Source organism: Mauremys mutica, chromosome 9, assembly GCF_020497125.1.
Source record: "Mauremys mutica isolate MM-2020 ecotype Southern chromosome 9, ASM2049712v1, whole genome shotgun sequence".
Taxonomy (NCBI): domain Eukaryota; kingdom Metazoa; phylum Chordata; order Testudines; family Geoemydidae; genus Mauremys; species Mauremys mutica.
In genome coordinates, this window is record NC_059080.1 from 13,186,888 (window position 1) to 13,213,210 (window position 26,323).

A 26,323-nucleotide genomic window follows, 5' to 3' on the forward strand; every position below is an offset into this window, starting at 1 on the left:
TTTACCCTGTCTTGATCAAGCCACAGAAGAGCACTTGTCAGTGAGGGTTTTCACTGGGATCCAGTTACTTTAAATAACTTAAAAAGAAGAGGGCAAATGCAACTGGCTGCTGGGAGCAAGCAAGCCAATCAGACAATCTCCTCTACTGCCAGGCTGGTGATGCAAGTACACACACGTTCTGCTAAGCAGGCTGCATTATCAAAGTGACGATGGGAGGCTGGACAAATAAATATACACATTCACATGGAGGATGTTCACAAGCAAGGAGTGGTACATATCCCATCTGCTTGCAGGGACACAAGTTCTCCAGACTAAGGGGAAATTGACTGGGATAGCTATAGTGGAGTAATTACTACAGAATAAAGTCACTTTTATTTAGGGTGACCAGACAGCAAGTGTGAAAAATCGGGACGGGGTGGGGTGGGGGGAGAAATAGGAGTCTATATAAGAAGAAGATCCAAAAATCGGGACTGTCCCTATAAAATTGGGACATCTGGTCACCCTACTTTTATTCCAGAATAGATTGTCTACACAGGGGAGTTGTACCAGCATAGCTATAGCAGAATAATTATTCCGCCATAGCTATGTTGGTCAATTTCGCAGTGTAAACAAACCCTTAGAAAAACCTTGCAGGTTGGCCAAGTATGCAATTGAGGCACTTAATGCAAGCCTGAAATCTCCATTACAGGAACATTAGCAGGGCTTGGAGCTGCTACTGGCTCAGGCCATTAACTCACATTGAAATGACACAAGCAGATCTGAAAGGAAAGTGGTAAGAGAAGGCAGGAGATGAGGAACGTAATGGGGAGTAGAGGCAGCATGGGATGGAAAAGACAGGAAGGACAGGAAAAAAGGAAGAGGAGAATGAGAGAGAATAGAAAGGAAGTGAGGGGAAGAAGTGGAGGGAGAGGAGAAGAGAGGCTAGGGCTGTAAGAGGGAATGACATTAAGACAACATACACACGTTTCTTCTACAGGGAGCATGTCAGAGAGACTCTCTCCCCAGGAAATGCTCTCCACACTTTTCCCGTGAAAGCCAGAAGGTGGATTCTCTCACAGTGACTCTCAGGATGAATCATGGCCAGGTCCTCAGTGACAGGCCCCGAAGTGCCAAGCAAGACATCTCACTGTGCAAAAACTGCACTGGTGTTCTGCAGTCTGCACTGGCTGCCCAGTTGGAGTCTGAGATGTAGCTGTTGGCCTACACAAAGCCACGTGTAGCTGCAGGTTGACTTTAGCAATTATCCAGGACAGTAGAAATACTGCAGAGCCTCTCAGCAGATTTAGGGCAGTGGTAGGGAGAGAGGGAAGATGGCACCTGCACAATTAGGTCAGTCAATTGTTTATTTTCTCCCTTCTTTAAAAGAACTTTCTAAATGGAGCATAATGCCTGAGACTTTCTCTTGTTCCACAGCCAATAAACATTTCTGTTGGCAGCGTGCTAGCAGCATACTGTAGGGTTCCTTCTGCAAACATGTACTGACTGTGTCTCTGACTTCCTGTGTAATAGATGTTTGCAGGATCAAGTCCTAAGTTAGTAAACGGTTGTATTTTATTAGCCTCTCATGTAAACATTACAGAGTTTCATCTCTTCTGGTAGGAGTTCCACGTCCACTGCACAATCACAGGTAAAATAGGTACCCTGATCCAAATGCCATTTTTTATCTGGCAAGCGTAACTGACTATAGTTCCTCTGCATACAGACACAGGAAGGTATCTTCATGGCAATTTAATTTCTATTCTGATACTGGAGAAGCTACCCAGGACATGATTATGGAAGCATCGTTAGCAGCTCTACAATGTAGGTTGTGCTGAGTTCTAGTCTATGCAGGGAAGAAAGCCCTTCTATTTGCTGTGACAAATATGTACTCTACACTGTAATATGTGGAACCAAGGGTAAGAGAGGCAATGGGTCAAATGCTTTTCCTCAGTGCTGAACAATTCTGCTATGAGGCTTTTACCAAGCTAATGCACTGAAGCAGTTCATGGAGAAAACAGTATTTTTAAAGCTTCACCCAGGCCCTCACCAATTCAGTGAATATTATGCAACATATAAACCATCCTTGTAAAAGCAGGAGTGTTTGACAGGAATAAAGGGCCAACAGCGGGCACACTCAAAACACAGACAGGAACAGTGTTCCAAGCGCTAGCTGCTGCCACAGCAAAGGTGCAATCACCAGCCCACGCAAGGTCATGCTGTGGTCCTTGCTGGGGTCACAGATACCTTTTTGGACCGGGCCCAAGGGTGATGTCCTGATCAGGTAACAAACCAGGCCTAGTCTACAGGTGAACATGCGATTGACCTCACTACATTGCTTAGGGTTGTGAAAAATGTCGCACCTATATTGCCACAGTTAGATCACACTAATCCCCAGTGTAGATGCGACCAGGCCGATGGTCCATCAGCAGGGCCAGCTCCAGGCACCAGCCCAGCAAGCAGCTGCTTGGGGCAGCCAACGGTGAGGGGCGGCACGTCCGGGTCTTCGGCGGCAGGTCCCTCAATCCCTCTCGGAGCGAAGGACCAGCTGCCGAATTGCCGCCGAAGACTGAAGTGGCGGCGGTAGAGCTGCAGATCACAATCATGGCTTTTTTTTTTTTTCCCTTTTTGCTGCTTGGAGCGGTAAAAACCCTGGAGCTGGCCATGTCCATCAGCATAGCTACCACCACTCAGAGAGATGGATTAACTACAATTGACGGGAAAATGCCCTTCCATCGATGGAGGAAGCGTCGAGGCTGCTACTGTAGCATAGACGTGCCCAGGGCCGGTTCCAGCTTTTCTGCTGCCCCAAGCACCAAAAAAATAGAGCAGTGGCACTTCCGCGGCAGCTCAATCGTGCTACTTCTTCTGCGGCAGTTTGGTGGTGGGTCCTCCCTCTCTCCTCTTCGGCAGCAATTCAGCGGCGGCTCAAAGAGGAAGAGAGGGGATGAAGGACCCACCACCGAATTCCCGTCGAAGACTCGGACATGCCGCCCCAATACCGGACGGAGTGCTGCCCCTTTGAATTGGCCGCCCCAAGCACCTGCTTCCTATGCTGGTGCCTGGAGCCGGCCCTGGACTTGCCCTGAGTCTAGGCTGCTCAGGGCTTTGAAAAAAACCAACTTCAAGTCACTCTGTTATTTAATAGGCAGCCCCATAAAGCAGTGGTTCCCAAACTTGTTCCGCCGCTTGTGCAGGGAAAGTCCCTGGCAGGCCGGGCCAGTTTGGTTCAGCCAATTGTCCGCAGGTTCAGCCGATCGCGGCTCCCAGTGGCCGCGGTTCGCTGCTCCGGGCCAATGGAAACTGCTGGAAGCGGCAGCCAGTACGTCTCTCGGTCCGCACCACTTCCAGCAGCTCCCATTGGCCTGGAGCAGCAACTCGCAGCCAGTGGGAGCCGCGATTGGCCAAACCTGCAGACGCGGCAGGTAAACAAACCAGCCCGGCCTGCCAGGGGCTTTCTCTACACAAGCAGCGGAACAAGTTTGGGAAACACTGCCATAAAGAATGCAGGGCAGAGGGCAGGCGTAATATGATCCTGGTTACTCAGCCAGCGTCTGAATATGCTGGTGCTGCAGCACCGTGAGCCTGCTGCAAGCAGCAAACAACCCTGCTGGAAACCCTGCTGGGGGAGTGACCACATCACAAGGGAACATGTTGCTGTTGCAACAAACCTGGGTTGCAACAAACATGGGTGGGGCTAAGTGAAACAAACACCTTCAGACCACATCAGACACATGGGGTCGGGTTCTGTGCTATAAGCGAGCTCTGCAACATTTGTTATGCACCTACTGCGGCAAGACATCTTGTTAAGGTGTGTGAGCCACTTTCATGTATGGGACTATACATGTACTCCACAGTGAACAGAGCACTCATGAAATGGAGGGCTGGACAGCACTGGCTAGCACTAGGATCAGCGAGGGCAGGTGCTTCCAGGGCCGGCTCTAGCAAGTGCGGGGCCTGATTCCTGGGGCGTGTACTCACTGGGCGGCACTCCCAGTCTTCGGGGCACTTTGGTCTGCCAGCCAAGGGAGGGGTGGCCGTGGGGCTTGCTGCACTCCGGCCAGGGGAGGGGTGGCCGTGGGGCTTGCTGCGCTCCGGCCAAGGGAGGGGGGCCGTGGGGCTTGCTGAGCTCCGGCCAAGGGAGGGGGGCCGTGGGGCTTGCTGAGCTCCGGCCAAGGGAGGGGGGCTGTGGGGCTTGCTGTGCTCCGGCCAGGGGAGGGGGGCCGTGGGGCTTGCTGCGCTCCGGCCACGGGAGGGGGGCCGTGGGGCTTCCTGCGCTCCGGCCAGGGGAGGGGGGCCGTGGGGCTTGCTGCGCTCCGGGCAGGGGAGGGGGGCCGTGGGGCTTGCTGCGCTCTGGCTGGGGTTGCGGGGCTGGGGAACGGGGCCGTGGGGCTTGCTGCGCTCCGGCCAGGGGAGGGGTGGCCGTGGGGCTTGCTGCGCTCCGGCCAGGGGAGGGGGGCCGTGGGGCTTGCTGCGCTCCGGCCAGGGGAGGGGGGCCGTGGGGCTTGCTGCGCTCCGGCCAGGGGAGCGGGGCCGTGAAGCTTGCTGCGCTCCGGACCGGGGTGGGGGGCCGTGGGGCTTGCTGCGCTCCGGCCAGGGGAGGGGGGCCGTGGGCTTGCTGCGCTCCGGCCAGGGGAGGGGGGCCGTGGGGCTTGCTGCGCTCCGCCCAGGGGAGCGGGGCCGTGGGGCTTGCTGCGCTCCGGCCAGGGGAGCGGGGCCGTGGGGCTTGCTGCGCTCCGGCCAGGGGAGCGGGGCCGTGGGGCTTGCTGCGCTCCGGCCAGGGGAGCGGGGCCGTGGGGCTTGCTGCGCTCCGGCCAGGGGAGGGGGGCCGTGGGGCTTGCTGCGCTCCGGCCAGGGGAGGGGGGCCGTGGGGCTTGCTGCGCTCCGGCCAGGGGAGCGGGGCCGTGGGGCTTGCTGCGCTCCGGCCAGGGGAGGGGGGCCGTGGGGCTTGCTGCGCTCCAGCCAGAGCTCCAGTCAGGAGAGCGGGGCTGCGGGGCTGCCGCACTCTGGCCGGAGCTCCAGCCAGGGGAGCAGGCTTGCCGCGGGCTTGCCGCGCTCCGACCTGCACTCTGGCCAGGGGAGCTGGGCCGCCGAAGACCCCGGAGCGAACCGCCGCCGGGGTGAGTAAAAAAAATTTAAAAGGCGCCTAAGGCACGGGGCCCTCTGAGGCGCAGGGCCCAATTCCGGGGAATCGGCCTAAAGCCGGGCCTGGGTGCTTCTCCAGCTTTGCCAGCTCACTTTGGCCCTGGCAGCCCCTATTCCTGGACTTCTCCTGCCGGCGTGGCCAACCGTGCTAAATTGTACTACTAGTTGTGATGAATGTGGAGGCGCTCGACAATTAACATTCATCTGTACCCCCAAACTGTGCAGAATTTCTGAGTGTAGGATGGCCACTCACGCATCCTGGAATACTAGACATTCCGGTACTTCCAGGAATGGAGTGAATCCCACCCTGCCGGTGTGACCTCACATAGTGCGTGCAAGGTCACGCCAACGGGGATGGAGCAGCGTGCTCTTCAAACTGGCATCCAATCCTGGACAAAACCATGTTTGGTTTTGTCTCAGTACTGGACAGGGGACAAATCACCTGAAGAGAGGGCTGTGTGGTTTAAAACTGGATGAGTGGCCTCCGGTTTGTTGGAACGTCAGTTTCATCGCACAGACGTAAGACCTGTGATTGCTAGTCATTACGGCTGAAGGCATCTAGCTGCCAAACAATGGAGCAACCATCACTGGAGCAGTATCTTAGGCCTGGTCTACACTGAAGGGGTAGGCTGATGTCACCTGCCTGGCATCGGCCTCGCTGTGGAAGTGTCTTCACTTAAATTTGGCATAAGTGCCTCCCTCTGCCAATATAGTAACACCACCTCCCCCGTGTATTTCTGTGTATACAGTCACAGTTGATGTAATTAGGTCGATGTGGTGTCAGTTTAGACCCTGCATTGCTTACATCGACTGTTATTGGCTTTCAGGAGGCATCTCATTATGCCCCTTGCTGACAACACAATCAATACAAGCCCTTGTGGTTAGGACACGCACTGTCGACACAAGGAGCCAAGTGTGTGCACACGCAAGCGATTTAATAACTGCAGTGGTTGTGTGCTGATGTAAGTTAGATCGACATAATTTTGTTGTGTAGACACGGCCTTAGATGCTCTGGCTGGGCCACTGGGAAAACCCCTTAGCCTCAGACTGAAGTCTTCACATCTGGGCCCTGTAACAAAAGCCATTGAGCAATATAATAATTGGATTCATCCTCAACCAGGGCAGGTGGGGCTTTGAGAAAAGGGTGTTCCTTGACGGGGAAACCGTAGTCAAAGAGACAGTGAAACACACTGACACTCTGGAATCAAAACAGTGACCTGGCTGGGGCCCACAGCTCCTGAGCTTCCTAAAATAATGAGTTACAGGACCGGAGCAAGCCCAATTTAGGAAGGAACCCATCTAACCTAAGTAGTGAAGTGTAAGATTGGGTGACTAAACATGCATGCAGCTGTTTTGAAATCCTTTTCTCTAATGCTTTGTTCCATTCCCTAATAAGCCTGTTTTATGAAGGCTGTCTGTCAGTCAATCACATATTTCCCAAGGGAAGAAATGCAGGTGCCTAGTCAGGCCTGCATGGTAATAAGTGGTTGGCACCAGCGGGGTGTTGTATCCAGATCCCAGTCTAACAGTGGGAAATTCTCCTCCCCGAGACAGGTAAGTGCATGAGGCCAAACACCTGGGTACACTCAGAGAGCCCAGCAAGGGGAGCAGCAGCCCCATAACTCTGACACAAATTCTGCAGCACACACAGAGATCCACATTCTAGTTCTGACTAAACCAGTCTCTACAAGCCCCAGTCAGGAGTGGCGGCAGTAACTTGCTATGTACTCAAGAGTGGGGAAATGGGCCAAACCAGCCAGCATCCTTTGGAGAAACCACCTCCTAGAGGCTGGGCTCAGCTTTGCATTTAGTTTGAAGGAAGACTTCTAAGCAAGGAGTGGGATTCACAAACCCCTATAGTTCCTTCCTACAGAGCAGCGGCTTCCAAATTGCTCTAAGGACCAATTTTTGGTGGTCTGCAAAGAGCTGGCTGTTCCCACAAAGCTAACCCTCTCTGTTTCCCCCACTCAGTCACGATAAAAAGACAGCGTAGGATACTTCAAGTGCTTTCCCCCACGTTAGTTTTCAGTGTAAGAAATTATTGTAATTGCCACGGGGCTGTGGCACAATTGTGGATGGGAGGGGAGTTGTGCATGAGCCAGTCCTCCTGTTAAGAGATGGTCTACAGGACGCTACGAAAAAGTTTGAGACCCTGCTAGCCAGCCCCAGCAGCATGACAGCATCCTGGAAAAGGGTTAAAGTGAATGTTCTACAAGGTCCATGTTAGCCAAGGCACAAACATCAATATCAGAGCGGGGATCCTGAAGCAATAGTTTCTCTTCTCATTTTAGCTGATATTAGGGGAATGTTGATGCATCTTGTTTCCCTGTCATTTACGGCTTTGGATCCTTTTGTTACTGGATGAAAAATAAATATCTTGTTTTATGCTACCCCGTTGGAGAGGTGCTTGAAAATAAAGCCATGAGGAATAAAGAGGGTGATCGACCCCCACCCTCAAATACACTGCATTAAAATACTTCCGCGTATGAAGCGTGAGAAGTTGATCATGTTTCAGTTACAATCTGCTGCCCCACTTCCACCACCTAGATTACTCAGTGACACTGCTCTATAAATACCTGATGGACATTTCACCTATTTTTTTTCCCTAAAACACACCATTGTTTCCAGAAGGTTTTTCAGTTTTAATCACTGTTGGCTGTCTGGCACCTCCGCTAGCCCTCCATATAAATCACGCCACATCATTTGGCTTTAAAATAAATATTGGATCTGATTTTAGATTGATTCCTTAAATACAGTAAGGCCAAAACCAAATTGTGCATCACCCCTCAGAAAAGTGACTTACTAAAAATGATTTCAAATACAGTATGATAGGAGCACAGGGAAGACATGGGGCTTGATCGTATAGCGTGCTGAGTACCCTGGCCCAGTCAAGCACGCACTTAACTTAAAGCACTTGAGTAGTTCCACTGAGTTTAAGGGGACAATACACATGCTTAAAGTTAAGCCTGTGCTTAAATATTTTCCTGGAGTGGGCCAGAGTGCTTCCATGTGCTAATTTTTGCTTCTTAAAGACAGACCAAAAGGGTTGTTTAAATTTTTCTTTCTTGTTTTTTACCTTAAAAATATCAGAGCTGACAGCACTGGTTTCCCTTGTTTTTGCTGAAGGACTTGCTGGGGTTCTCCAAGGATGTACATTGTTCTCTCTCAAACCTCAGCTGATGGGATGGGAGAGGGAAGATGTTCATTCTTTAACAAAGGCTTCCTTTCTCCAAAGAATTAGTCAGGCATTGGAGTTAAATGGGTATAAGCAAAAGGGAAACATAATTTTGAAAAGCCTGACTAAAAATCCCTTCCCTGCCCAACTTTTCCCTCTCATTGCTCTTGTGATATCATTTCACTATTTCTCCAAATACCACAGCCTTGCAGGCTACATAGGACCTGAATTCACAAGCAAGAAGTAACTTTTTGTGAAAATAATTTTTTCAGGCTTTTCCTACATGACAAACAAGAAGGAAGAAGAAAAAAAAAGCGGGGCACAAGCCCATTTCTCCCCCTTTTTGCAGATGTCACCTGAGGTGCATAAAGTGCTTTGAGATGCTGGTATGTGAGGTGCTACAGGGAAATCTCTTGGCCATTACCCTGGTATCCTGCTTTCCTGAACATTAAGGGGTGAGGAGGAGGAAGATGGCAGGGAATTAATGTGCAGGTTTCTGTGAATTGGTACAGTTGTGAGCTCAGGTAGTTCCCACATAAATACAATTCTGTTCCAAGTTCCACCCTGACCACCCACTCCGACACCTTTTCAGTTGCTCAAAACTTAAACTTTCTCAAAACAACTCCTGTGGGGCTCATGTTTTCCACACTTCATCTCAGCTTATGTTTTTGTTTTTGTTTTTAATTTCAAGAAGTTCAGTACTGCAGATTGAAGTTATTCAGTGAAAGAAGTGGTCATTTCCCATACATTCCTCAGATAAGCTGCACTCACACTGCTAACAACAGAAGAAACAACAGTGTTTCAAGCTATGAGCATTTTGAATTGCAAGTGTGGAACATTCATGGCAAATTTCTCTAAGTTTTCTCATGCATAATCACTTCTCATGCAAATCTAAATGGCTAAGGCACAAAATGAGTTACACCTAGACATAAAAGGGAATAAGATGACATTCTACAAATATATAAAGATAAAAAGGAAGACAGGAAAGTGTAGGTCCTCTAATCAGCAAGAAAAGAGAGCTAACAACTGATGACATCGCAGAGGCTGAGGTGTTTAATGCTTATTTTGCTTCAGCCTTCACTAAAAAGGTAAATTGTGACCAAATACGTAGCACAATTAATATTAACAACAGAGGGGAAGGAATACTAGTCAAAATAGTGAAAGAACAGGTTAAAAATATTTAGATAAGTTAGATGTATTCAAGTTGGCAAGGCCTGATGAAATTCACCCTAGGGTGCAGAAGGAACTAGCTGAAGCAATCTCCGAACCATTAGTGATTATCTCTGAGAACTCATGGAGGATGGGTGAGGTCCCAGAGAAGGGCAAGCCATACCTATCTTTAAAAAGGGGGACAAACAGGACACAGGAAATTACAGACCAGTCAGCCTAACTGGAAAGATACTGGAACAAATGATTGTGTAAGCATCTAGAGGATAGCAGGGTTATTAGTAATAACCAACATGGATTCGTCAAGAGCTAATCATTACAAACCAACCTAATTTTCTTCTTTGACTGGGAATAACTGCAGACATCATATAGCTTGATTTTACTAAGCCTTTTGACCGTTCCACTTGACATTCTCATAGGCAAACTAGGGAAATGGGTACCAGATGAAGTTACTATAAGGTGGGTGCACAAGTATTTGAAAGACCATACTCAAAGAGTAGTTATCAATGGTTTACTGTCAAACTGGGAGGGTGTATCAAGTGTAGGGTGACCAGATGTCCCTATTTTACAGGGACAGTCCCGATATTTGGGGCTTTTTCTTATATAGGCACCTATTACCCCACAACCCCCGTCCCAATTTTTCACACTTGCTGTCTGGTCACTCCAATCAAGTGGGCTCCAGCAGTGGTCAAATCCTGGGTCTGGTACTATTCAATATTTTCATTAATGACTTGGATAATGGAGTGGAGAGTACACTTATAAAATCTGCAGATGATGCCAAGCTGGGAGGGGTTGCAATCACTTTGGAGAACAGGATGAGAATTCAAAATGACTTTGACAAAGTAAAGAATTGGTCTGACATCAACAAGATGAAATTCAATAAGGACAAGTGTGACGCATTCCATTTGGGAAAGAAAAACAAACGTTAAATGACAAAATGGGGAATAACTGGCTAGGCAGTAATAGTTCTGAAAAGGATTGGTGGGGCGGGTTATAGTGGATCACAAATTGAATACGAGTCAACAGTGTGATGCAGTTGAAAAAAAGGCTAATATTCTGGCGTCCTGTAACAGGGCTGGCTGCCTCCTGAGCTGCCCCTTGTGGCCAGAGGTCACTCTGCAGTGCCCTGCCCTTTCTTCAGTCCCCAGGTAATTCAAAGAATCCCCTCAAGGGGGTCCCATTTATTTAGTCTCTAGGTGCACACTGGTCCTCCAGGCCTCACCCCTAGTTCACTCTCTCTCTCCTGGTTGTCCAAAATAACACAGTCTTTGAAAATAGAACTCAAAACTCTTACAGGCTTCATCCCACTTCCAGCTGGGCACAGCCCTTCCTCCCTGAGGGTCTATCTGCTTCCCAGTACCTCCTGCCTGGAGTTTGTCCTTCTCCACAGGCTTTCGCAGATGATGTCTTCCACTTTGTGACTCAGGGCCCTGCAGGAGCCTTTTACTACTCCCTGAAGTGTCTAAAGGCGGAGCTGCAGTTTCCTAAGCTTCTCCCCCTTCACTGCAACTTCCTGCTCCTTTTACACTGGAATCACCTGATTCCTCTCACCTGGGTCATTCTGTAAAGACTTAGGCCCAGGCTCTCCAGTCCACGGACAAGCCACCCTGTTAATACCTGTAACAGGAGCGTCATATGTAAGGCACCAGCAAAGCAGAAGTTTTGCCTAAGGAAGGACTGCGGGTTCCAGACTTAAAGAGTATTTTCGGTTTGTCAGTAATGCTATTGTACTGGCTCTCTTTATTCTGGGCTTTTGGGCCAGATCCTCAGCTGGTAACGTCAGGGCAACTCTACTGACCTCAATGGAGCTACAGTGAATTACAGCAGCTGGCCCTTTAAACGTAACTACAAATGAGACAAAGACATGGAAGTTCGGTCATTACTATTCAACAAGTCTACAAAAATGTAAGGCTGACAAACGGGCTACTCTAGTGCTAGGCAAACACATTCTAGCACTTAAAAAACAAGGTTTATTACTATTGTTTAGGTAATTTTTTAAATAAATTAGCTACACAGATACTGAACTTACCATTTGTCTTTTGTTTTCTATCAAGTTTGATCCAATTATTCCAAGAAATGACCCAAAACCAAGCTGAAAAGCAACATATTGCAAATGTTTATATATGGAAGATACCCAACATAGTTAGCATACACACAGAGTAGGGTTAGACCCAAAAGCAACAAAAAAAATGCATTTCAAACACGTTCCTCTTTGTACAAGAGGCCCAAACTTAAAATCTCATGCAGCTGAAGAAAATAAATGCTGGAATCACGTTAGTGGTGTAATGCTTCTAATTTTTCCTACCTGAAATTGCTGAGTACACAATTTACATGGCAATAAAAATTACTTCAAGCATATAAAAATAAAATATATATGTGTATCCCTATAGATAACATTTAGAAATGGGCAAATGGATGCAAGATGAGGATTTGTATTGCTGGTCTTCTGGGAAAAAGGTTGGCGCACTCAGGCTCCCTCCAGCAAACATTGATGCACGGAAGTAATTTTACGTACATATGTGGAGTACAACATATGGGAGTACAACATAATGGGACAACGCACTAAATGTTTGCAAGATCTGGGCCTAAGTGACCGTACCACGGATCACCAAAATCTTCAGTTAAACAATGAGATTGTTAATCATTAGAAGTAAATTTTTGTATTTATTGCACTGACATTCATACTAGCAAACATTTAACTTCTTCCATTCCTGCCTCATTGAAAGGGGTCACAAGATGCTTTTGAGGACAATTAACAATAATCCTAAAGCAAACGATTAGAAAATAATTTCACTGCACTTAGTCAGCATAATGTCTCAGTACAACAGATCCTGCTGTGCTGTGCCTGTTTTATATAGTCTGTTTATTAACCTACTGACTGAATGCTATTGATCCTCTTATTAAATCCGAAAACCCAACTGATCAGCTGTTGTAGGTTTTGAGGATTTTGGTCTAGATGAGGGGTCAGCAACCTTTCAGAAGTGCTGTGCCAAATCTTCATTTATTCACTCTAATGTAAGGTTTTGCATGCCAGTCATACATTTTAACGTTTTTAGAAGGTCTCTTTCTATAAGTCTATAATATATAACTAAACTATTGTTGTATGTAAAGTAAATAAGGTTTTTAAAATGTTTAGGAAGCTTCATTTAAAATTAAATTAAAATGCAGAGCCCCCCAGACCTGGGCAGTGTGAGTGCCACTGAAAATCAGCTCGAGTGACACATTCGGCACGTGTGCCATAGGTTGCCTACCCCTGGTCTAGATTCTGGTAGCCGCTACCCAAGAAATAAAACAGGGAAGAGTGTCCCTGAATGACCACATTAGAATGATTCAAGGAACAGAGTCAAGTAGCTTATGACCAACATTTAGGATCTGGAAAAGGAAAATTTGTTTTATACAACCTATATTAATAGAAATGTCCATGAAATTTAGCCGACACAAAGTGAATGAAAACAGATGTTTGGATTTAAATCCTTCCCTGCTTTGTTTGCAACCCGAATACTTCAGTATTATTGTGTAATGCAAAAGAACCAGAAAATGAAACTGACTGATCTATTTTCATTGTCGAAACTGAGCAAAAAGGACTCAAACAGCAAAACTCACACAAATCAAATTCCAGTTCTAAAATTATTTCAACATCAGAATCTACGGCATTATTAGCAACAAAGCCATAGATATCACTTTTCACCTGACAGCATTTAAGCAGCAGGACAAGGTGGTTTGGCAGGTATCTAGAGTAGATATTTAAGAAAACTCTTGTGCACTTGGCTGTAGAGAATAGCCACAAACCAAAAGGTGAAATGCAATAATAATTCAAACTGAAAAGTATTAAACGAAACTTGTGCAGGTGCAGCAGTAACAGTGTCTATGGGTCTGTCCACCCAGTATAGCAGGGGTGGACAGAAGAATACTTTATTGGTATTTACTAGACTTCATTCATCACCAAAAGGTTCACTGAGTTGTCATGTTTAGGGTGGCCAGACAGCAAATGTGAAAAATCAGGACAGGGGGTGGGGGGGGTAATAGGAGCCTATATAAGAAAAAGACCCAAAAATCAGGACTGTCCCTATAAACTCGGGACATCTGGTCACCCTAGTCATGTTATACATTGGTGGCTACATTTATTAAGGGAACAGACAAAACAACCAAAACTGTGTTAGTCCTGTAAGAAAGAGATGGCATTTAGGGTGGCATTTCACATCAAAAGAGTATATAGCTTCCCTGAATGGCCTTTTACACCTACATTTGGATGTAATATGAAGACATCTCAGTAAGCATTTTTCTATGTTTGGCCTCCACAAAAACAGTCACATTTCCAAACCCAGCTGTCCTATAGATCAAGTCTCATGATATTTGGTGGTGCTTTTTCTTTTTAAACTCCCAGCTCCTGGACTCATGTGATCACACAATAATTTCAGCTTTTCTAAACCAAACAAAAAGGTTTCTAGCTCTCATTTGTGGAGAAAAGCTTGAAATTATAAAATCTGAAGTCTCTAAAACCCAAAGACAAATAGAAAGAACTCAAATTTATAACTTTTTTTTTAAATCACATTTTTTAAGTCAAGCTTGTAATTTTTTGGGCTGGCTTATGATTTTTGAACACATGAGGATGGCAATCTTGTCTACACTGAAGTGGGGCAGCTAGGCAGGGGCTAGGAGATGCATGGAGCCGCTGGGGTACCATTGCTGGTCGGAGCTATGGGGGTTCCCCCCGCTGCCCGGGGTGGCTGGGATCTGCGGGGGTTCCCCCCACCATGGCCAGGAGCTGCAGGGTTCCTCTGCTGCCTGGGTGCTCAGGAGTTCCATGACTTCCGCGACCTCCGTGACTAAATTGTAGCCTTACCGATGACCCACCAACCCTTGCATAACCACAGAAAAGTAGCCTTCCTGTTGGTGTACTCTGTGGCAAGGTGGGTTGGTGCCAAAACAGATGACAGGCATATTCCTATTGCCTCGTCGCAGTTCGCCCGTTGCTGCAAATCCATCCACTGTGTCCTGCACTTTAAAGGCCCCCCACACTTGCATGGCAACAGCCCCCATTGTGGATTTACCAACTCCAAAACAATTTCCCACTGACGAGTAGCAATCCAGCGCTGCCAGCTTTCGTCGAGTTACCGTCACTCACTTCTTAACTGTCAGTGCAGCTGTTATTCTGGTGCCCCTGCGCTGGAGGGCTGGGGTGAGCTCGGCACACAGATCCAGGAATGTGGCCTTTCGCATCTGAAAGTTTTGCAGCCACAGCTTGTCATCCTGAACTTGCCTTACAATGCGATCCCCCCAGGCAGTGCTTGTTTCTTGGGCCCAGATGCAACGCTCAACTGTCTGCAACTTCTCCGTGAATGCCAAATAACCCTGAATTGGTTGTCGCTGTGTCCCACAGCAAACTGTCCTCCACAAAATCATCATGTCTCCCACAGCTCTGCTTCTTCCTGTGGCTCTGCAAATACCAGGGGATCGTTCGCTCTGTGTTTGCAACATTGATGACAGTAGTGCAGTGCTGTACGGGCTCCAGGCGTCTGTCAGAGATGGCAGACAGTGAGAAGTGCCACACAAAAATGATGGGATAGGGATGGCGTTATGGGATGGAGAAAGTTGCATGATGGGAACGTGATCCCTTGTTCCCATCCCACAATGCATTGCCAAAATTTCCCAAAAGACAGTGCACCGGATCATAGCAAGTTGCACGCTGGGATGCCTACCCCCAGTGCACTGTGCATTGACACAATCACTCCTGGTGAGTATGCGCAGTGTCCACTCAAGGAGCCAAATGTGCGCACGCACGAGCGATACCCTTACTGCAGCAATCAGAGTTTGTAGTGTAGACATGGCCTCAGACTCTCTTCCCAACTTCGAATCCATTTTCAATCACTAACTGTGGTATGTAATGTCGCAGTGCTGGGACCAGTGCTCCTGCTGGTCGTGCTGGGAATTAGCTCTCTTGGACCAGCAGGGTCTCTTTTACTAGCGGCGCCTCACTTGCCATTACTTCCGCTTCCTCCACTGTCTCCACCATCTGGGACACGCTCCTCTGGCTGTGCCCCCGCCCGCTGTCTCCCCGCTTTTGGGAGACAGGCAGTCCTCGGTCCCTCTACTTGCCTCAGTGGCCGACTGCCGTCTCTAGTCTAGCCCCTGGCTTCCGGAACAAACTGCAGCCTGGCTTTAGGCCACTCTCCTCACTGGCAAGTAGAGGGGGGTGGGGAACCCAGGCCTGCCCGCTACTCTGGGTCCCAGCCCAGGGACCCTATAGCTGGCAGCCACTCACTGCCCCTCCTCCTATTCCCACTTTCCACTTTCCCTGGGCCACTTCCCCCGTAGCCCTAGCACGTCCCCTGTCCTTGCTTCAGGGCCTCAGTCTGGCCGTGGTCAGCCAAGAGTTCCCCTATTTCTCCGATACCCTACCCAGCACTGCAGTATCTCCAGTGCTCCCCGGCAGACAGTTCTTCCCCCTTGCCCTCCAGGGAGAGGCTGCCTTTGCTCTGCTGAGTAGCCCTTTATATATGGGCAGCTCCAGCAAGCCTTCTCTTGATTGGCTCTCCCAATGAGCCCTTTCCTGACAGGCTGGGTTCTGCGCAGCCTCTCCAAGCCTGCCTTAACCTTTCTCCTGCCTGTGTGAGGCAGCCGACCCACCACAGTAATCTATCATTTAAATCAGCTTCTGTACCAGATGACTGGAGGATAATTAATGTGACACCAATTTTTTAAAAAGTTTCCGGAGGCGGTCTCGGCAATTACAGGCCAGTAAGCCTAACTTCAGTGCCTGGCAAATTGGTTGAAACTATAGTAAAGGGCAGAATTATCAGACACAGAGATGAACATGGTTTGTTGGGAAAGAGTCAACATGGTTTTTGTAAAGGGAAATCATGCCTCACCAATCTACTCGAATTCTTTGAGAGGGCCAACTAGCATGTGGACAAGGGAGATCCAGTGGATATAGTGTACTTAGATTTTCAGAAAGCCTTTGACAAGGTCTCTCACCAAAGGCTCTTAAGCAAAGTAAGCTGTCATGGAATAAGGGGAAGGTTCTCTCATGGATCAATAACTGGTTAAGAGATAGGAAACAAAGAATAGGAATAAACGGTCATTTTTCAGAGTGGAGAGTGGCAAATAGTGGCATCCCCCAGGGGTCTGTACTGGGACCAGTACTTGTTCAACACTTTCATTAATGACCTGGAAAAAGGGGTAAACAGTGAGGTGGCAAAAACGGCAAATAATATAAAACTACCAGGGGCGGCTCCAGGCCCCAGCACGCCAAGCGTGTACTTGGGGCGGCATGCCGCGGGGGGCGCTCTGCCGATTGCCGGGAGGGCGGCAGGCAGGCAGGCAGCCTTCAGCAGCGTGCCTGCGGAGGGTCCGTTGGTCCCGCGGCTCCGGTGGAGCTCCCACAGGCGTGCCTGCGGAGGGTCCGCTAGTCCCGCGGCTTCGGTGGAGCCGCGGGACCAGCAGACCCTCTGCAGGCATGCCTGCAGGAGGTCTACCAGAGCCGCGGGACCGGCGACCGGCAGAGCGCCCCCCGCGGCATGCCGCCATGCTTGGGGCGGCGAAATGTCTAGAGCCGCCCCTGAAAACTACTCAGGATAGTTAAGTCCAAAGCAGACTGCAAAGAGTTACAAAGGGATCTCACAAAACTGGGTGACTGGATAACGAAATGGCAGCTAAAATTCAATGTTGATAAATGCAAAGTAATGCACATTGGAAACCATAATCCCAACTATACATATAAAATGATGGGGTCTAAATTAGCTTTTACCACTCAAGAAAGAGATCTTGGAGTCACTATGAATAGTTCTCTGAAAACATCCACTCAGTGTGCAGCGGCAGTCAAAAAAGCGAACAGAATGTTAGGAATCATTAGGAAAGGGATAGATAATAAAACAGAAAATATCATATTGCCTCTATATAAATCCATGGTACGCCCACATCTTGAATATTGTGTACAGATCTAGTCACCCCATTTAAAAAAAAGATATATTGGAATTGGAGCTGGTACAAAAAGGGGCAACAAAAATGATGAAGGATATGGAACAGCTTCCATATAAGGAGAGATTAATAAGACTGGGACTTCTCAGCTTGGAAAGAGATGACTAAGGGGGGATATGATAGAGGTCTATAAAATCATGAGTGGTGTGGAGAAGGTAAATAAGGAAGTGTTATTTACTCCTTCTCATAACACAATAAGTAGGGGATCACTCACCAAATGAAATTAATAAGCAGCAGGTGTAAAACAAACCAAAGGAAGTATTTCTTCCCACAATGCACAGTCAGTCTGTGGAACTCTTTGCCAGAGGATGTTGTGAAGACCAAGACTGTAACAGCATTCAAAAAAGAACAAGATAATTCATGGAGGATAGGTCCATCCCTGGCTATTAGTCAGGATGGGCGGGGATGCAAAACCATGCTCTGAAGTGTCCCTAGCCTCTGTTTGCCAGAAGCTGAGACTGGAGAACAGGGGATGGATCACTTGATGATTACCTGTTCTGTTCATTCTCTCTGAAGCACCTGGCACTGGCCACTGTCGGAAGACAGGATACTGGGCTAGATGGACCATTAGTCTGACCCAGTATGGCCATTCTTATGTTCTTAATTTCAGGCACATACTGAAGTCTCACTGAAGTCAATGAGGCTTAAGCACATGCATAAATGCTGTGTTGAACCAGGTCCTATAATCATAAAAGCAATTATAATGGGTGGCTGTGCTTTATTTTTCATATCTGAAGTTATGTCAATAATAACGCTTTTACCAGTAGATCTCCAAGTGCTGTACAAAGGAGTGGCATTATCCTCACGTTACATGTGGGGAAACTGAGGCACAGAGTGCAGGAGTGTCTTGCCCAAGGTTACCAAGCAGGCCAGTGGCAGAACTGGGAACAGAACCCAGTTTGCTGAGTCCCAGTCCAGTGCTCTATCCAACAGGCCACACTGCCTCCTGTGACTGCACAAATTAGGCATTCCCAGCAAATAACCCACACAGCCCTCAGTGTCACAAAGGTTAGATATCCCACACTACAGTATGACTGTGTGTTGCGTTACCTATATCTCCAAGGCTGGATCCTCAGCTTGTGTAAACGGGCAGGAAAGTCAATGGAGCTATGCCGATTTACACCGGCTGAGGATCTGGCCCCAGTTCCTTCTATTTCCCACGTTAACAGTAAAAAGCAACACAGGGTACATTTTTATTAAAATTCCCACTAGACGAACAAAAGGCCAAGAAAGTAATCACTTGATTCAGACAAATATCAATTTACACAGTTCTTCATCAGCCAGCTTGGTGAACTGTTTGCACAGAACAGACAAAATAAAGGAAAGAAAGGAACGAGTACTACACAAATCAGTTACTAGAAATACTGTCAACACTGTAGAACAGTGTAAAATCTATTATTACTAACTTCAAACAAAATGTGGGACTCCACACAAATTAAATAAGTAGGTGAGAGATGGCATATAAAGAGCAGTTTTCTTTTAAACAAGACATTGCATTCAGGATGCCTGGGTTCCATCTCAGAACTGTTACAGTTCTGCTGCATGACCTAAGACAAAGCAGTTAACCTCTTTATGCTTCAGTTGCTGATCTATAAAATGGGTTTTACTTACTCATAGTCTATAGAGCACTTTGAGATTATTGGATTAAAAGTGCCAAGTATTATTAATAAGTCTCTGTTTAACAACGACTTCCAACAAAAACAATTCTACCTTTGATCTTTGCACAGATCTCCCAGGGAAATCAATGGGACTAAGAGCAGAATGTGACCGAATGAGTCCCTTATGGAAAAAATATCCAGTCAGAGCCAAAAACTCGCCTGTTTTCAGAAAAAAACTAATTGTTAACTCAATGGCTTAGGGTTTTCCTCTTCTGCCATAACAGGGGCATTGAATGATCTGCACTTCTGCATGTTCTATTGTAATTCAAATGTGTGAACAAGACTTTCCCAGGGTGCTACAATTAGAAGGAAGCCATTCCTCTGGAGCTATAGAAGCTAGCTTCTTTGCAAAGTCTCATAGCATGTGCATTCCTTCCAGCAGTCTCTTTGAAGGAAGAAAGAGAAACTCTAGAGTGTTGTGAAACACTGGCTATTTTAAGTATGTACTGGATAACCCAGCAACAGATTACAATGTTCTCATGTGCAGAAAGGTACCTGAGGTCACCACACATTTCCATCCAGCCGATTAACAGACTAACAGGTAGGGATGCAATCTGAATCGTCAGGTGGCCCTGCCTGCTATGCTGAGTATGTTAATTTAATCAGTGCCCTCAAGACCCTGGGAACAGTGCCCCTGGGAACAGTGAAGGTTTTTTTTTGCTGATGGAGACACTTTTTCATTGGAGGTACAAACTCTATTGAGATTAACAACACTCCTCATATAGGCCAGACAGCTGTAAAAAGGTAACAACTTTCAATCACTAGCAATCAGGTCTGGCTTCCAACCAGTGAACTTCAAGGTGTTTAGGCACCAAAATCATATTCCCATCACTAAATAAATTTTTACACTCTATGAATGACTTTCAAGAGGTTGAACATCCCTCTGTGATGGGATCTTATTTTCCCATTTTCATTTTAAAATAGAAATTGGCACACTAACTGTTTTGACATGGATCAATCCCTTGTCAGCTTGTAAAATAAGGAAATCTAGCACTAATTTCTTTCCCTTCTTCAGCTGTTCCAAGTTTTTTCCAGTCTGGGGCTGTGGCCCTGTAAACAACTTTGAATGTAACTTTATGCATGATTAGTCCCACTGAGCTCATGATTTCCCAACTTATTTTGGCATCTCTCTCTTACCCCACACTGGATGAATCAGACTAATGCAAACTAAAAACGTTTTACAACAAACCATATGTCAGCCAAAAATCACATTTATCTGGAGAATCTGAAGCTGTGTAGATCAACGTATCATTATTGCCCAAGTCTAATTGGAGAAGACCGCAATTTGACTGGATGGGATTTTCACGTGGACATGAGGTGGCATATGCAAAATAATAATACATAATAAATGGCAATAAAGTAGCTGAGCAGATGTTAGTATTTAGGAGAGGGTCATCCTTTTATAACATTTGCAGCATTACAAACGACTTTGTAGGCAATAAGTTTTCTAGACCTACCTATGAGTTCTATACTTACAATAACCCCAGGGTAATAACCTCCAACAGTCACATTTTGGGTTCGTGTTGTAGCAGCTAGGCCCACCGTAAGAATTAATACTGACACAATGAGGAGAGTCACAGTTACGTAGAGGGAATTTCTTTTTCTTCTATTGAATGACCCTAAAAACACACATACACAATAGAATTCGCCAATTCCATCTGGGGACAGCAACCATTTCCCAAAGTCACCCTCCCACCACCACATGCTGCCAAAGCTTGATTTTCTCTCTGACAATGTAATATTCAGCAGTTTTTTATTTCGGTCAGCCATTTCTCACTTTAGCTGAATATATAAATCACTGTCTGGAATTAAGTTATATCTATCACTTTTGGGATATATAGGGACGGATCTCAGCTGGTGTAAATCTGCATAGCTCATGTGGATTTATGCTGATTTACACCAGATCTAGCCCTTAATGCCTGTGACAATTAAACTAACAAGGAATATTATTTTATTACTAGTACATGTAGTAAATAAATTCTTATTTAGTCTATTGGCCTTTGTCAAATTAAACAACCACCATCCACTGTAAAAGGTGATCTCATCACATGATAATAAATACAGGTATCAACAATATTTTAATAGGCATTAGTAACAACCATTTTTCCTCATCCCATGGCATAAATTTTAAACTATAACTAAGCTGCAGGTATTTTTAGATGCTGTTTGTAAAATGAATTTGTGGATTATTAAAATGTATATAAACTGCCTATAAATACTTAGATTATGGACTAGATTTTTTAAAAATAAGTTTAAATATGTATAGGTTGCCTGAAAGAGTGTAAATATAAATGATTCCATTAGCCAGTGGGAAAACCAGTTGTGATGTTCAAACACTATTTTAACCCTGTTTATTCAATGTGTATTTTGCAAAGTTTAAATCACTTTGCTGATCAATCCTTCTGATTAAATGTCATAAATTATGTAAACATAGCTGAGTACAAGTCAAGTCCAGCTGGCACGATAATATATTTCCAAAGGCTCCCCTGCCTGGCTTTCTGGATCGCGAGTGCTCTTGGGAGCTATCGGGGTGATTCTAAATCCGAGTTATGTGAAGTCTGTGGGTCTTAGAATCACCCAAACAGCAACTTCTAAACATTCTAAGGCCTTCCCCAATAGTCTCCATCTGGTATTATAAAGAACCAGCCCAGAGGAACTGCTAACTCTGCAGGGAGAAGAAAGGACCAGCCCAACAGAGGAGAATCCCACACTCAAAGCTCCCTATACAGAGACAGAGGAGAGAAGTGCTGGTCCAGATTCCCCCACACCTTAAATACAGTGAAACCTATACAGCAATCAGCCTTCTGAGACAGCCTTCTGTTCTGAGGTCATATTCCCCAGGCACACCAGCTGTAATCCCAATTTGCCTTTCTTTCTGGTTTACACACAGATTTTGTATCGATATAACTATGTAGGTTAGGGGTATGATTTGTTAGCTAAATAGTTATATTGGTACAAGCCTTACTGTGGATGCAGTTTTATCAATATAAAGGTGCCTTTTAATGGTACAGCTTATTCCCATTCCCATACAGGAATACCAGTAAAAAAAAACTCCTTTATTCTAGGAAAACTGCATGCACACAAGAGGATTGTACTGCTTGACCTCTACCAATACAGTGAAAGTGGAACACCTTGTGTTTGTAGACAAGCCCTTAAGAAGGCATTAAGCAACCAGTTTTCTGTAGGTCTCTTGAATGGTCACTGACCAGTACATTGCATTTCACTGTGTATTACAGAAACTCGTTAAGGTGTATTATAGAAACTCTCCCTCCCTACACACAGTGACATTAGGACAGCCTGAGCAACATCCCATTGCATCAGATGACATTGCTGTACCACACACTTCAGCCTCTTGTTGAACAGCCACTGGGATCACAATCTTGTAACCTTTACTTGTGCAAGTATTTCCGACTCCCATTGATTTCATTAAAAAGCGGCAAAGAGTCCTGTGACACCTTATAGACTAACAGACGTATTGGAATATAAGCTTTTGTGGGTGCATGCATCTGACAAAGTGGGTATTCACCCACGAAAGCTTATGCTCCAATACGTCTGTTAGTCTATATGGTGCCACAGGACTCTTTGTTGCTTTTTACAGATCCAGACTAACATGGCTACCCCTCTGATAATTGATTTCCTTGGGACTGCAGATGTAAATAAGGTTTACTTAAGTAAGTTTAAGAGTTGTAGGATCAAGGAATAATACCAGTAATATTCCGGTTCCAGGCTGATTTAATTAACTTTAGCTGCAGACGTCATGGTCAGTTATCATGAGGAGCGACAGCCAGCCAGCTACAAATATTTGGCCCTTAGCTCTGCATACCACTGGCCAGTTACTTTTCCTGCAGTTTCACCATTCCTCCCATTGGCACCTCTCCCCCATCCTGAGCCATCAACTTCTGCAAAGTCCTTTAACTTTTTTAAAGCCCAGTCTGAAAGTGCAACCCACTAGGGAAAAGTTTCTACATACCAGAACTAACACAATTTGTTACTGTGGTAGGGGGACGAGTTCCGCTCCAGGGTGGCTGCTCAATCCTCCTTTGTTAACGTTATTGATTTGTTTTCTATTTCTGATACCCTGTGAAAAAATGCCTTGAAAGATTGGCAAAAACTCAGGGAAATAATGCCTCATGAGATGACAGCATGAGACTGGGCAGAGCATCTCTAGTACAACTGCTTACCCAGGCTCACACTAACTAATAAAGAACAGGTACAAAACTGCTTCAATAAAAAAGAAAAGAAAAGATTTCAAGAAGCTTCCCCTAAAGCCACTTCCTTCAAACATTGTCAAAGCGGCTCCTAATATCCAGGCCAGATCTTATCACCAGGCCCTGGCTTTTACTGGCTACAGGATGAATTAGTGTGCGTGTGTATAGATGGCTAAGTATTTTTCTGTTTTGTATTTTGCTAAATGTGCCAAATAAGTTAACAATGCAAAATATGCCCCGCTAAAGCATTTAAAATCTGTTGACTCTTAAGGAGAACATTTTCTTTGTATTTACTGCCTGACAAATACTAAAATGTAGCTTTCCCTAATGCTCCATTGTTTATATTTTATTTATTAAATCCCAATTTAATTATTTTTATAAATTTACATTCCAGATGGATACCTTAAATTCTCAAAGACTTACAGGTTTAACTTAGCCAAATGGGCAGAGCTTGTGGAAAGAAAAGTAAAAAAAAAAAAAAAGTCATCAACTCTTTTATAAAGAATAGCTTCAATTAGTCCTGCATTTTGTCTCATACAGAGTTGCTGTATTAACCAACTTTAATCAAGGGTTAATATGCAAGCTAGTTTGAATGTGCACTTAAAGTGGTTTATCTCTAAAATAGCATTCAAGTGGGGTTTGAATGCATGCTTCATTGTTTTGGGAAGGAGAAAGGAGGAATTAGAGATCAGTGCTGTTTGTGTTGTATGTTTTGCTAACATATTTAAAATGTGTCTGTCCTTCAAAAAGATCATTCATTTTAAACCTTAGGAGCATCCTGTTATTCACAACTCTTTAGTATATAACACATACCCTCACTGGAAGAAACAAGCTAACACCAGTTTCTTAGGTCACTTTTAAAAGTTTAGGGTGGTTTATCTTTATTTGTATTGTCAGGTGTATATCCTTAGACCATTGACTAAAAAATAAAATGATTATCAGAAGCGGAGACGATGGCACACAATGAGCACATATTTAACACTTATTCCTTGGTCATTAAGCCTTTTTACCATTCATTTCCTTTATTTAGAATTGTATTAGTGGTTTTGTGCAATTATTTAATTGAACGTACTTGGATTTGTGATCACCACATTAAAGCATACCTTCCTCTAAAACAAGGAAGAGGCATGAAATATATATTTATTTGTCATGATTCTTGTAAAGATAAATTAAATACATTGAAAAAATATCTTTCAAAATAGCCAAACAGCCCCATGAATACATATGGCCAAAAGTGATACTGAGGGGAGGTGGGACTTCTAGTGTGGGGCAGTTTATTGGACAAAAAGGGGGGTGGAAAAAGATAAGATTTATTATCTGGCTCAGGCTCACAATATCTCTAGTGCAAGCTACTTTTACCGCTGTATGACACTGTCGCCCACTTTGCACCTTGAGCTGTGACTCCGGCACAAACACCCTTTCAAACAAACCTTGCACAAAACAGGGTTTATACATTCAGTGGCTCCCAAGAACAAAGCTACAGCATTCCCCAACAGGGCAGCACCTGACACTGAATTAGAGCTTTATTAAAGCATAAAGCGAGAGCAGGTAGCGTTCATGATACATAAAAAGGCTGAAAACCACATTGGCTTCCTGCTCCCCACTGAATTAGGGAGATAAGGGGGAAAGTTCTTGGCGAGAGGCTATAAATTCTGCAACATTTCCTGAAATATGCGGCTCCAATTGCAAACGGGAAGCTACTTAATCATATAGTGTTTGTTGTAAACCTGGATTGTCCTGGCTTAGACACCATGTTTAGCTGAAAATGGATTTCAGAGCCATGCTTGAGAATCAAATGATTAAACTTGCTCTTACAAAGGAGCCAGATTTTTAAAAGATCCTAGGGAGGCACTACCAACGGGCAGGAGGGATGGAAGGTCAGCGCCAAGGTAAACAGAAGCCATCGCTTGCACAAGCTTTGCAAAATGTGGCCCGTAACAAGAAGTTGAGCGGCATCACCAGGCCAGGCAGGCCAGCCTTTTCACTTGGAGAAAACGAGGATTTGAACCACTCGCTGCCTGCCGGTGCTGTCACTCGTGTGTCCGTGCAAGGGGCAGGAGGCTGGCGTGTGCACAGAGGTGTCAATGAAATGCCAGCCCCAAAGGGGCCGGCCCCGATCCGCAGCGCCCCGCAAGGCGGGGTAACTCCCCGCTGATGGGCACCGCGGAGCAGGGGCAGCAGGCCCCGCGCCTCTCTCTCGGCATCGATTCCAGCCGGGTCCCTGGCAGGTGGAAACGGGGGGCCGCGGCGGGGAGCTGAGCGATCCGCCTTTCCCCCGGCCGCGCCAGCGCCCGGGGAGGGGGCAGAGCACGAGGGGACCCGCCGGCCGGCCCCGGGGCAGGGGGAGCGGGGCTGGACGTGCGCTCTCCCCCCTCCCCCGGCCCCCGGGGCAGGCAGCTGCCTGCAATCCCGCCGCCCCGGCCCGGCTGCACTTACCCGCCGAGTCAGGCAGGGGGACGGCGCTGGAGCGCTGCTGAGTCAGGGACTGGCGCATGGTGCCGGCTGCTGCGCTGCCCAGCGAGCGCCTAGAAGGCAGGAGCGCGGCGCCTCCTCCCCGGCCGGCTGCGCCCAGCCCGCCTGGCCATGCCCGGGGCAGCTGCTCCGCCGGCGCCTGCGCAAGGCTCCCCCTGCCCAGCTCGGCGGGGATCCCGCTCCCCACCGCCGGAGGAGGCCCGGGGGGTGCCAGCCCCGCGGGCAGCCAGTGTCCCCCCCCCACCCCCGATGGGCCAGCAGCAGCCGCGGGCTGCAGCCCCGGGGCGGGAGAGGGCGGCAGCCGGAGAACCATTAACAAGCCCAATAACAGCAATGGCTAGTTCGATTCATGCAGTGCCCGCGATGCCCAGTGGCCTCTGCACGGAGCCCAGCCCGTTAGCTGGGACAGGTTGTTTCCAAAGGGGTCTTCCCTTTGCCGGTCATCCCTGCACGGTTCAGGCCTGCTGGGTCGCCAAAGCTCTGGGGTGTTCAGTTCTGGCTCCAGCCGGCGCTGCAGATGGGCCAGTTGCAAAGTTGGCCTCCAG

At 46.7% G+C, this 26,323-nt stretch overlaps 1 protein-coding gene across 3 annotated transcripts in view; it reads right to left on the reverse strand.

The window, feature by feature from the left end:
* TMEM255A (transmembrane protein 255A) overlaps nt 1-25,888 on the reverse strand; it is a 52,575-nt gene extending 26,687 nt beyond the window's left edge. For 2 of the 3 annotated variants that reach the window (XM_045029622.1, XM_045029621.1), the window contains exons 1-3: nt 25,743-25,888; nt 20,575-20,717; nt 11,493-11,555 (exon numbers count right to left, since the gene is read on the reverse strand). In XM_045029622.1, the coding sequence (XP_044885557.1) occupies nt 11,493-11,555; nt 20,575-20,717; nt 25,743-25,800 (264 nt within the window). In that variant the 5' untranslated portion in view covers nt 25,801-25,888. The remainder of the gene's footprint in view (nt 1-11,492; nt 11,556-20,574; nt 20,718-25,742) is intronic. The other variant, XM_045029623.1, reaches the window with a different exon arrangement.
* Nucleotides 25,889-26,323: the final 435 nt, after the last annotated feature.